This window comes from Lampris incognitus, chromosome 7 (genome assembly GCF_029633865.1).
Source record: "Lampris incognitus isolate fLamInc1 chromosome 7, fLamInc1.hap2, whole genome shotgun sequence".
Classification (NCBI taxonomy): domain Eukaryota; kingdom Metazoa; phylum Chordata; class Actinopteri; order Lampriformes; family Lampridae; genus Lampris; species Lampris incognitus.
This window is the reverse complement of record NC_079217.1, coordinates 50,661,493-50,674,160: the sequence shown is the minus strand read 5'-3', so window position 1 is coordinate 50,674,160 and position 12,668 is coordinate 50,661,493. Positions and strand designations below refer to the sequence as shown.

At 42.6% G+C, this 12,668-nt stretch overlaps 1 protein-coding gene across 1 annotated transcript in view; it reads right to left on the bottom strand.

Annotated features, from left to right (window-relative positions):
* LOC130115388 (cytoplasmic dynein 2 heavy chain 1) overlaps positions 1–12,668 on the bottom strand; it is a 360,238-nt gene that overhangs the window by 346,912 nt on the left and 658 nt on the right. Inside the window, exons 2-7 of the mRNA XM_056283019.1 lie at positions 10,427–10,638; positions 9,911–10,084; positions 9,119–9,257; positions 7,500–7,618; positions 6,818–6,962; positions 5,375–5,520 (exon numbers count right to left, since the gene is read on the bottom strand). Of these exons, the coding sequence (XP_056138994.1) occupies positions 5,375–5,520; positions 6,818–6,962; positions 7,500–7,618; positions 9,119–9,257; positions 9,911–10,084; positions 10,427–10,609 (906 nt within the window). The 5' untranslated portion in view covers positions 10,610–10,638. The remainder of the gene's footprint in view (positions 1–5,374; positions 5,521–6,817; positions 6,963–7,499; positions 7,619–9,118; positions 9,258–9,910; positions 10,085–10,426; positions 10,639–12,668) is intronic.

The window sequence follows — 12,668 nt, the reverse complement described above, 5'->3', positions numbered from 1 at the left end:
GGTGTAGCTGGAGCCCCTAAGGGTGAAAGCCTCTGTGTCTGGGTTTCTGGATTTCTCCAGAATGGACGGGAAAACTGACAAGCTTCAAGGCATCTTGCCATGGGTGACGCACTGGCTTCTAACTTTGTTGCAGAGTCTGCATCTTGGGCTGGTAGTAGGAAACACACTCCAACCCAGATGAAAACAAGGAAATGGTGGAATATTTGAATAAAATATTCTCCAGCTATGGAGGCCAACACCATGGTGCTATTCGGTGTGTCACTGTCATCCCACACAGGGAAGACTTCCGTGACAGGGGACGAGTTGGATCTCATGTTTTGCATAGCAGGACATATGAACAACCTTTTCAGGGAATTGCTATTGCCATGGACCGTGTCATGGCTCTAGACACAGTCCGAGTCTGAGCCACAGTCCATAGCTAAACATGATCGCCCTCCAGCGACATGACAGAAAGGTTTGCCTCAGAGCCCCAATTTCCCACGAAGGCCTCTTCAGTGCCTCACTTGCCAATGCCACTCAGAGGTTCCAGCGGATGGAGGAAGAGTGAGCACTGCTTTGACAGCATCTTCCCCTCGCCTCTAAACTCTCCTGCACACTGGATTCTCCTTTCCTTACAGCGGCCTAGCATGCCCCAGCTTTCAAGAGGAGCAAATGCCATAGAACCTTGGTATACCGTAGTAGCACCGGTCTGGCAGGCCACCGCCAGACCACCCTCGATGTTATCTTGGTGTTGTCATTACTGCCAATCTGCATGGGCTAGCAGTTAGCTTAGCTTGCCCCACTCTCCCAGCCAATCCAACACCAGCTCTCCCAGCCATTAAACGATCACAGACATAAATCCTTGTAAAAGTTCTTCACACAATGACACAAAGTCAGATGTAGACATGGACAAAGACACTGCATAGTCAGCACTGGGTGAGGCTGCCACAAACGCGAGTTTGTGCCGCCATCTTCCAAACCTTATCAAAACTGTGGTAGGCTATGTCAACGGGCAGGGCAGAGTCTAATCCGCACTGCTGTTTAGAGCCGCAGAGAACCTATGGCTGTGGTCCTACGCATCCAAGGCTAGCAAAACACTGGTGCTGACATCATGTCAAGTTGGGTAGCACCACCATATGAATGGCAGCTGCACCCCAATGTTGTAAGCCAGATTTGGCAACGGTTCGGTGAATCGATCTCTTTGCCTCCAAGAAGAACACCCAGTGCCCCCTGGGGGTCTCCCAATCTCCCCACAACAATCCACCCTTGGGGGTGGATGCATTTGTAAATATGCCATAGCCAAGAGAGCTTCCCTACACTTTTCCTCCACTCTGTCTGATTTCACCACTGCTGGAATAGATCAGACAGGAGAATTTGAGGGTCATTCTGGTGGCACCTGACCACACAGCAGCACTGTGGTACACAGAAATGACCCAGTTGGTGATACAGCCATCCTTGCCAGTTCCCCAGTTTGGGGGAGCCATGTCTCAGGCAAACAGCGTGATAGGCGCAATTCCCAATCTAGTCTAGCCTCTCAGGATTTGGAGTCTGAGAGGGTCAGACTGTTGAATTTTAGGTTTTCCCCTGCAGTAGACTATCAAGGGTGCACGTGTTCAATCCACCATTTCGGCTTATCAATCCAAATGGTTGAGTTTTCAGAGATCCATTATCCATCCGTTATCCAAGCCACTTATCCTACTTAGGGTTGTGGGATGGTGGAGCCTATGCCAGCAGTCACTGGGTGGCAGGCGGGGAAACACCCTGGACAGGCCGCCAGTCCATCACAGCGTTTTCAGAGATGGTGTGAAGAAAATGGAGTAGTCACTATCAGCTGTTCCAATAGCTCACGGTTGTATTTTCTCCAAGTTCTTTTGGAAGGGGCCTGTCACAGTGGCCCAGTGGTTAGCACTGTCACCTCACAGCAAGAAGGTCCTAGGTTCAAACCCGGGGTTGTCCAACCTTGAGGTTCATCCCAGGTCATCTTCTGTGTGGAGTTTGCATGTTCTCCCCATGTCTGTGGTGGGTTCTCTCCAGGTGCTCCGGTTTCCCCCACCATCAAAAAAGACATGCATGTTAGGGGTAGTACTCCTGTCTGAGCCCTTGACTGAGGCATGTCAAGACAAACTGGAGTTGGTCCCTGGGTGCTGCACGGCAGCTACCCACTGCTCCTAGCTACACATCTAGGATGGGTTAAATGGTTAAATGCCTTATTTCCCTATGGAGATCAATAAAGCATCTCAAAAACAAAAAAGTCACATTCTATAATTAAGGTGTATACATCGGACATTTCCTCCTTTCCTCCTGTCAAGTGGGGTTTGGCGAAAGCAGTTTTTTTAACAATATTTATTGAACTTTGCATATATTTCACACATGCGCACACACACAAACAAATGATAACAACTAAACTTAAACGATGAACATATTTAACAAAGAAATAGAACGACAACAAAAAATCGGACAAAAAGGGAAAGTGGAAGTACTCAACAACACACAGCAATTTCAAAATAACTGTGCACCTTGACGTCCCAGGAAATCCAACAAAGTTTTTTTTAATTTTTTTTTTAGTTGCCCTAGACATATTTCACTTTGTTCCATGGTTCATTCTCTCTTTCTTCCCTTTTAGCTTTATCTTCTTTTTTTCTGTTTTTTTCTGTTCTTTTAGGGCGTACCTATTGCGTGTGGAAAAGCAAAAGGAGATATGCAGCAGAAAATACATAACTCATTCATTCATCATCTTCAGCCGCTTCTCCGGGGTTGGGTTGCGGTGGCAGCAAGCTAAGTAGGGCACTCCAGACATCCCTCTCCCCTGCAACACCCTCCAGCTCCTCCTGGGGGATCCCAAGGCGTTCCCAGGCCAGATTGGATATGTAGTCCCTCCAGCGAGTTCTGGGTCTACCCCGGGGTCTCCTCCCAGTTGGCCATTGCCCGGTAAACCTCCAAAGGAAGGCACCCAGGAGGCATCCTAATCAGATGGCCGAACCACCTCAACTGGCTACTTTTGATGCAAAGGAGCAGCAGCTCTACTCTGAACTCCCTCCAAATGTCCGAGATCCTCACCCTATCTCTAAGGCTGAGCCCAGACACCCTATGGAGGAAACTCATTTCAGCCGCTTGTATTCGCTGGGTAGTGACTGAAAGGGTAAGAAAATACATAACTATATACATAAAATATTTAAAGACACAACTAAAGGTGAACGGAGCCTGCAGGGGTGAGCAAGTCCATATTCATCTAGACAGCATGATTGTTTATGTCCTTTTTTATTTATATGTTAACCATTTTTCCTCAGTCTTTTTTCAAAATGTCCTTCCTTCATCTGTAACCTGTATGTGAGATTCTCCATCACTAGGATATCGTCTATGATGGTCAACCATTGTTTGTGGTTTGGTGCATCCGTCTTGAGCCAGTTCTTTGTGGTTGCCTTCTTTCCAACAGCAAGGAGGATCTTGATTAAATATTGGTCTCCTTTATGCACGGTTCCTTCCATGTGTCCCAAGTAGAGAGGACAGTTTTTTACCATCCTTTTTCAAAACGTTTCCTACAAGGGGATAGGCAACAATGTCTGCATCTCTGCCGCCTGCTGCGTTTTCTAAGGAGCCATTTGAACCTATTGGCCAGATTTTCTTAAAACTGTTGTCCATCAAGATGGTGCTGCTGCTTGCTCTGACATCAGCCAAGAGGGTGAGTGATTTTGTGCACCCTTTCAATTTCATCCAAGCTATTTGCTCATTAGGGGTAACTGGAGTGGTGCTTCACTCAGACAAAGTCCGTCCTTCATGCCTAAGAACATTGGGAGTTCTTTTAGGTCCAGGATGGTTCAATTGAATGCTTTTTATCCTCCACACCACAGGGGAGAAAGGCAGGAAATACTGCATCGTTTGTGTTTGGTGTGTGCTTTGTCAGAATGCACAACGGCAGCAAGATGCACATCTCAGCTATTTATCCATTATGATGTCCATAATGTAACGAGAGCCGACGGCATCTCACTTGCATGGCAGCTAAGGCTGCTGCCGACAACCCCGGGCCGGGGCCTTGTCGGTGCTTGTACGAAACATTGAACGATGAGGCAAGTCAAGTAATCGCAAAACTGACTACAAAGACCTTGTATCTATTGTAACAGGTGTCTGAAATTCAGATTTGACCAGAAATGTAAAGTGCTTTGAGTGGCTGTTGCAGCTAGAAAAGCGCTATATAAAATGCAACTTGATTGACTGATTACCACAGCATATCATGTTTCAAAAAATGTGCAGCCATTCACTGCGTGCTCCAGTGTGGTTGCTCCTCAAAAGAAGAACGGGACTGACCTGGGCACGCAGCACCACACCAACATGGTTTGTCAAAGGCAAGTATCCTAATGTTATACTATTTGTCATTTTGTCAGTCAAACCTTGCACTCACAGCTCACTTTCTATAGACTTTTTGTGTTTTTCAGAAAAAATAATTGTTAATGATCAAACTGTTATTTCACAACTGGTGTTATGAACATCTGATCATTCAACCACATCACAACCACAAAAGGTAATACGCAATTAACAACACCATATAGACATGGTATTTTAACTTACGATTTTTTTATTTGATAACCGCTAATAAATAAAACAATTTGTATAGGGGCAAGTACAAATTTATTTCAGGCAAGTAGATGAACATTCAGGTCTATCAAAGCTGCAAGCAGGTTCAGAGGGCTGAAGAGCTGATCCACGCATCACTATCCTCAACTAATCACAACTTGAAATCAGTTTTATTCATATAGGGTTACATATGCATCACGCATAATAATGTTACATCATCTCAAGTAAACTGATATTTTGTTTAATAATACTGAGGGTAAATTTGACCCATTATCCAAACCGCTTATCCTGCTCTCAAGGTCACGGGGATGCTGGAGCCTATCCCAGCAGTCATTGGGCGGCAGACAGGGAGACACCCTGGACAGGTCGCCAGTCCAGCACAGGGCCGACACACACACACACACACACACACACACACACACACACACACACACATTTGCACCTAGAGAAAATTTAGTATGGCCGATTCACCTGACCTACATGTCTTTGGACTGTGGGAAGAAACCGGTGCACCCGGAGGAAACCCACCCAGACACACGGGGAACATGCAAACTCCACATAGAAGATGACCTGGAACAACCCCCAAGGTTGGACTACCCCGGGGCTCGAACCCAGGACCTTCTTTCTGTGAGGCAACCGCGCTAACCACTGCACCACCATACCACCTTTCAGAGATAATTTCTATTAGTATATTTTATCACCTGATAAAAAGTAGTGTATAAACAGTAACATCAATTGTGGCTTTGACCTCTAATTCTACCTTTACATATTTACAGTTTACCTAATAAATGACATTTTTGAAACCATGCATTGATGTCTACCATACCTGCCCAGTCAGATGCTCACAGGCTACAACCCACTGCTCACAGATGGTAACACCCAGTCTCAGGTTGTCTCTGATAGATATAAATGGTTCTCCAAAGATTTTTATGCCGCTCAGCTTCCTCTGGACATGTCTACCAAGCGCAGCACCTGACAACACATATACACACATATATACATGAGTAAGCTTACCGACAGTGGCTGGGGGAGTTTCTGTTTGTGAATTCGTTATTTTGCAGTTTTTCTGTACAGAAATTCCCCTTAATTCCTTTACTCAACTGACAACACAGACGTACTACTTTAGTAAAGTTATGTCCTATGTATTTCACGTAAGCATTCTAATCAGTCATGTTCTTTAGTACTTCCTGTACAAACTTAATTTTTTAATAATAACACATATTCAGGATATGAATCTGGCATTTCATTTACATGTACTTATTTAGCAGATGCTTTTATCCTAAGAAAATTTTTTTTGGGGGGGGGCGGGGATTTTCCCCCCTTTTTATCCCCAATTGTACCTGGCCAATTACCCCACTGCTCCATCCCCTCTCCTGATCCGGGGAGGGCTGCAGACTACCACATGCTTCCTCTGATACATGTGGAGTCGCCAGCCACTTTTTTTCACCTGATAGCGAGGAGTTTCACCAGGGGGACGTAGCACGTGGGAGGCATCACACGATTCTCCCCATTTCCCTTTCCCCCCTGAACAGGCGTCTTGACCGACCAGAGGAGGTGCTAGTGCAGCAACCAGGACACATACCCACATCCGCTGTCCCACCCGCAGACATGGCCAATTGTGTCTGTAGGGACACCCGACCAAGCCGGAGGCAACACGGGAATTCGAACCGTAATCCCTGTGTTGGTAGGCACCGGAATAGCCTGCCACGCCACCCAGACGCCCTTATTCAAAGAAACTTACAAGAAAGTCGGCAATGGCAGATAAATTTGAACGTTACCAACTTACTACACAGTAATAATGCCACAGCCAAGAGTACATGTTAAGCTGAGTGCATTTAGTGTAACACCACCACCCCACAAACAAACACTAAAAAACAATTAATAACCCCTCATGTTTTTCTTGAAAGAAATACACTCCTGATTGGTCCTTGCTGCAAACCGTAAGTTATTTGTTTTGAACAAATATCCCTTCTATGTGAGCCTATTCATACACTAGCGTCATTGGAAAACACCGATTTAAGTAAGCAGGCTAATAAACATCTTCATCACACTGGTTATTTGTGACTGGCAATGCACAGTTTTGTGTCACCCACCAAAGTAAAGAAAGGTTCACTACGTGCAATGTGCGTCTTTACACAGTCTTCCATGTAGTGTTTCCATGACGCACAACGTGGGTCATGAACAGCGTCAGAAGTGTCTAAGACGGGAATACTTTCATTTCACTTCCTTTTTTTGTGTGTGAGTGTTTATTTTTGACGCTGCAGCTAACCTATAACATCCATGAGCCGGCGCATACGTGTCTCTGTATACAGTTCGTAGTCAGTCTGCCTCCAGATGTCATCCAGAACATCTCTGCTCTGTTCCACCAAATCCTCAGTATCAGACATAGAAAGGCCATCCAGACCCTCATACTCCTGACGGATAAACAGCGAAGACACAAGTTTGGGTTGGTTTGTTTTTCAATTTAGTTCAACTTAGAAATCTAATGTATCTATACTGTTGCAACAGTAGTGCTTGACTACTTTGCAAACAAAATTATTCCACTCCAATTTACAGACAGCAATGAGTCCTATATTATTATCATCATCATCATCATCATCATCATCATCTATCTATTATCAAACATTATCTTAAGAGGATTGATGAATGATCTTGAGGTCTATATCCTAAAACAAAAAATATTTTTCCCTTTAAAACTGAAAGAAACCAGAATATATACATATATACTTATTTTTCCAAAAATATCAAATCAGAAGATTATGTGCTTACAGAAACTGTCACAATTTACAGTAAATATTTTGTGATCAGATTACTCTAACCCTATAACACATTACCTTCCAACCTGCACAAACAAGCCCATCCATCTGAGCTTTCTACATTTCTGAAAGCATTTTGGAAATCATTGCTTAACCAATTTGAACAACTTCCGGATTAATTATGGACATGCATACCGTTTTTATGGGTTTGAAGAGCTCAACAAAGTGTGCTGCCCTTTCTCTCATACCACTTATCTCCCCGGACTCAGAGAGATCTGCCCAGTACTGGAACTCATCAGAGGGAGTTAGGATACCTGCACATGGGGGAAAGATATAGCAATGATAATATCCATCCATCCATCCATTATCCAGGCCGCTTCTCCGAATTTAGGTCACAGGGATGCTGGAGCCTGTCCCAGCAGTCATTGGGCGGCAGGCGCAATAATAATAATAAAATTATTATTATTATTAATTAATTATCAATTAATTATTCATGAAAAACACAGGATATGATCTAATCTTGGCTATACACCTAAATGAGCAGTCACAAAGCCGAAACCGAACAACAAGCTGATATCCTAACCTGGGTTTTGACCTCGTGTACTAACAGTGGTTACCATATGGGATGTCATAAATCTACTGGCCTACCTCATCGGCAACACTGCTATCTTAAATACCCCAACACTATCTCTTACAGAGCTCACTGCTTGAGTGCAAGCATGCCAATGTGGTTTTCAAAAGAACCCTTTCCTTCGCCATGTTTAAGTATTGAAGCGGGGCAGGCTAAGCTAACTGCCAGCCCATGCAGACTGGCAGTTCCAACAGTCATCCTGGCTGGCGTTCGCTCCCATGAACAGTGTTTTTTTGTTTGTTTTTTTAGTTTGGATATAGGTATTAGTTTGGATATATGTGTTAGTTTGGATATGTGTGTTCTTGTAGTTTTTGGATATGTGTTTTTGTCTTTGTGTTGCACTGCTGCGGGCTCGGGGAAAAAATATTTTATTTCATGTCATGTACAGAAGTACATGAAATTAAATGACAAATAAAGTGTTCCTAATTCCTGATAACTCCTCAGCTGGGTTTTTGCCCAAGTCCGAGCACTGTAGAAAGGGAGATATGTAGGCAGTGCCTCCGTATTTTCCCTTCTCCCAGTAGGCAAAAAAAGGGGTGGTTTGTCATCAAATCTGAGCACCGGAGAAGGGGAGATACGCCTGGCGGGGATCTGCAATTTCCTGAGTCCATTCTTCTAGTTCATGAGGTAGTTGGCTTATAATTGGTGCACCTTGCTATCGTCCCTATCATCACATCACTATCATTGCCTGGGTTTGGGGTTCAATTCTCTGTGGGGCCTCCCATATTGGAAATATGGGCCTTCATGGTACATCACTCGTTGTACTATAACTGGAGGCGTGTTATATCAAGTACCTCTTTAATAGATACTGAATACAAATACTCACGCAAATCTTCTCTACTCAGTACTAATACTCAAAAAAACTTTCTTTCTCCTTTGCCCTTTCTTCTCTCTTGCACTATTCCTCTCTCCTACACAACCATTCTATGGTCCCAGGACTTAAGATCCTTGTTCACTACTGGTTGCTTTTAACTTTTTTTTTTTAATTTTGGCAATCTAGAAGGTTGAGTTCGATCTACTTTAATAACCTGTTCACAAAAACGATGTCAGCATATTTCCTAAAATCAAAATGTAAGTCAGAATCTCATTACTCATGTTTCCACATAAATCCATGCACCGTCTTCTTCCCCATTTGTTTGTACACATGTATCAGACAGTGTTGCCAGGATGAATGTTTTTGTACCTAGCACATCCTCCTCCTTGCAGTTCGTCTTAGAGGGCTGATGTGCTCGAGACTGGCAGACAACCGAGCCTAGGCCCAGCTCCAGCTCACTCAGCAGGCCTGATAGCTTAGGGTCAAAGACTGAGCTCCAACGCTCATCCTAGACATCACAAGAGAGAGAAAACAGCTTTTGTAGAGAGTTGTTTTGTCCTTTGTGCCTGCTAATATTTATATTTGGGCAGCTAAAACCTTTTTGGTAACACTTTCTGTGACGCCTATATACAAGCAACTGTTTGTATATATTGCTTGCATCTTGTTGCATTGAATTATATACTTCAGTAACAGCTTGGTAGTGAAGTATATACTTCAACATACTGGCATCAGCAAATACCATCTGTTGAATATAACCCTTTGAACCAACCAAGACAAAGATTTTAATATGCTTAACTATATCCTCAACTTCTGTAATGTGTGAACTGTAAGGAAGGAGAAAGTCTTAAGATTTCTGCATCTACACCACTGGCACTCTCCCTGCCTTTTTAAAATTAAGTGGACTAAGTAAATATTCCTTTCTGGCCATTAATGTTGTTTCCTGGACCTACATATCCTAATTCGGAAACCTCACAATGTCATGAAACATATTCTTCTCTGTTCTTTAGCAATGACTACATCACCTTGCTCACAAAGGTTTTTTTTTTTTTCATCTTGAAAATTCTTCAATCTATGCCCAGGCAAAACTATCACCCTTACAAAAAGTTGGGGAAATCCTTGAAATTGTATTACTTCATCACTTCGAAATATATTCATGCACACCTTGAGCAGCACAGGGGCAAAGACCTGTTTGACAGCTTGGTAAATGGTGCTGATGGGAGATTCCAACATGGAGGAAACCAGGAGGCTTTGGTGGAGGTTCTCCTCTGTGATTACTGTTGGATGTGATTTGAAGAAGACCAGCAACTTCTCTGTGCTATCCCCAGATACTGCAATCTAGCAAAGACAAATGTCAACATATAACCTAAGTGTTCATAGTGAAACAATGGGGTTTTCTGTCAAGATGAAAGACAAAGCATGCTATTTTGTGGTCATAATGTCACCCAAACTATGAATAATGATTAGCTTAACAAAAACCCACTCGTGACAGATCTGCTTCACGCTTGTTAATTCCAAAGGAAGCAACATTAAATGCAATGGCAAACACTGCAATAACAGCCACAAAAGGTAAATGGACTGCTCATGGGCTATTTGCTAAAAATTATTAATGTGCTAGGTGATGCCTGAGTCGTTCCACATCAATAAGAGCAGAGTTGTAACACAAAACATTCATATTACCTTATTTGATAGATGCATGTCATTTTCATGCCTGCTGACAGCCAGGACAAATTCATTTCCATCATCAAGAAAGTTGTTGAGTTCCAGACTGTCTTCTAAACAGGATGAAGGTTTCAACCCATAGAAGTGTCCAGCCATGGATAGGATGAACCGCTTGCGGGCATCATCTGAACCGTCATCCATCTTTCAGATGGGAGATTCATGTAGCGATGCTTATAAAGTTTAGGCACACAAGAGAAACAAATGTTTAATTTTACATCCCTGTCATAATCATAGACCAAACCATGAAGGGACATCAATGGCTCCAATTTCAAAGATCATAGATCATTGCAGTTTCGATTAGCAGAGAACTGAGCTGAAGCCAACACTTCACAAGTAAGCTGAAGTGCTAGTTAGTTTTGAGTCATCTGGCATACGCTAAGTAATATAGTTGAATAAATGCCTTCATGTAAGGTAACTGAGCCTCCTGAGCTTGACAAACCAGTTTTCAAACTTGAAAAATTACATTTTTATTGCAAGTACACAAAACCTGGTCTACATTTATCACCGTTACAACTAACCCAAGTCATCATGTTGTTTACAATGAGGACATTCAGATGGGCTCAAATTTGTTGGTGCCCTTACGGCTCATTGAAATAATTCTTAATTTCTCCTGAAAAGTGATGAAATTAAAATCATGTATACTTGCATGCCTTTGGTATGTCACTGAATAAAGCAAAGGAGCTGCAAAAAGAGATGAATTATTGCTTATTCTACAAAGATATTTTAAAATGGCCTGGACACATTTGTTAGCACCCCTTAGAAAAGATCATTAATAATAATAATAATAATTACATTTATATAAATATATACGTATATATATATAATTTACATAAATGATTGTACTAGTGATATTTCAAAATATTTGCTTTCTTTAATTAGTATCACAAGTCTCCAATCTTGTAATCAGTCATTCAGCCTATTTAAATGGAGAAAAGTAGTCACTGTGCTGTTTGGTATCACTGTGTGCACCAGACTGAAGATGGACGAAATAAAGCAAAGGAGAGAGTTGTCTGAGGAGATCAAAAAGAAAATAACAGACAAGCACAGTAAAGGTACAGGCTACAAGACCATCTCAACGCGGCTTGATGTTCATGTGACAACAGTTACAAATATTATTAACATGTATAAGGTCCATGGAACTGTAGCTAACCTCCTGGGTGTGGCTGCAAGAGGAAAATTGACCCCAGATTGAACAGAAGGATAGTGCAAATGGTAGAAAAAAGAACCAAGGATAACTGCCAAAGCAATACAAGCTGAACTCCAAGGTGAAGGTACGTTAGTTTCTGATTGCACCATCCATCGCTTTTTGAGCGAAAGTGGGCTTCATGGAAGATGACCCAAGAGGACTCCACTTTTGAAAGAAAAACATAAAAAAGCCAGACTGGAATTTGCTAAAATGCATATTGGCAAGCCACAATCCTTCTGAGAGAATGTCCTTTGGACAGATGAGTCAAAACTAAAGCTTGTTGGCAATTTACATCTGCTCTATTTTCACAGATCAAAAAATGAAGCTTTCAAAGAAAAGAACCCCATACCTACAGTGAAACATGGAGGAGGTTCAGTTATGTTTTAGGGGCGCCTTGCTGTTCCTGGTACAGGGTGCCTTGACTCTGTCAAGACTAACAAGGCATTTTGGAGCAATATGTACTGCAGAATGTCAGAAACCTCTGTCTCAGACACAGTTCATGGGTCCTCCAACAGGATAAAGACCCAAATCATACAGCTTAAACGCAGCCAAGAATGGATAAGAACAAAACATCGGACTATTCTGAAGTAGCCCTCTATGAGTCCTGATCTGAATCCTACCAAACATCTATGGAAAGAGCTCAAACTGGCAGTCTGGAGAAAGCACCCATAAAATCTGAGACAGCTGGAGCAGTTTTCTCCGGGAAGAGTAGGCCAAAATACCCGATAATAGGTGCAGAAGTCTCATTAAGAGCTACAGAAGATGTTTGATAGCAGTGACTGCCTCTAAAGGTTGCGTAGCAACATATTAGGTTAGGGGTCCCATCATATTTGTCCGTGCCATTTTCATTTGTTTCATCATTTGCAATACGTTGAATAAAACAAATCAAAAGCAAAGTCTGATTTCTATTGAATATGGAATAAACAACGGTGGATGCCAATTATCTTCTCAGTTTCAAGTTATTGCAGAGAAACGTGTGCATTCTTCGTTTTTTTTGCGGAGGGGTACCAACAG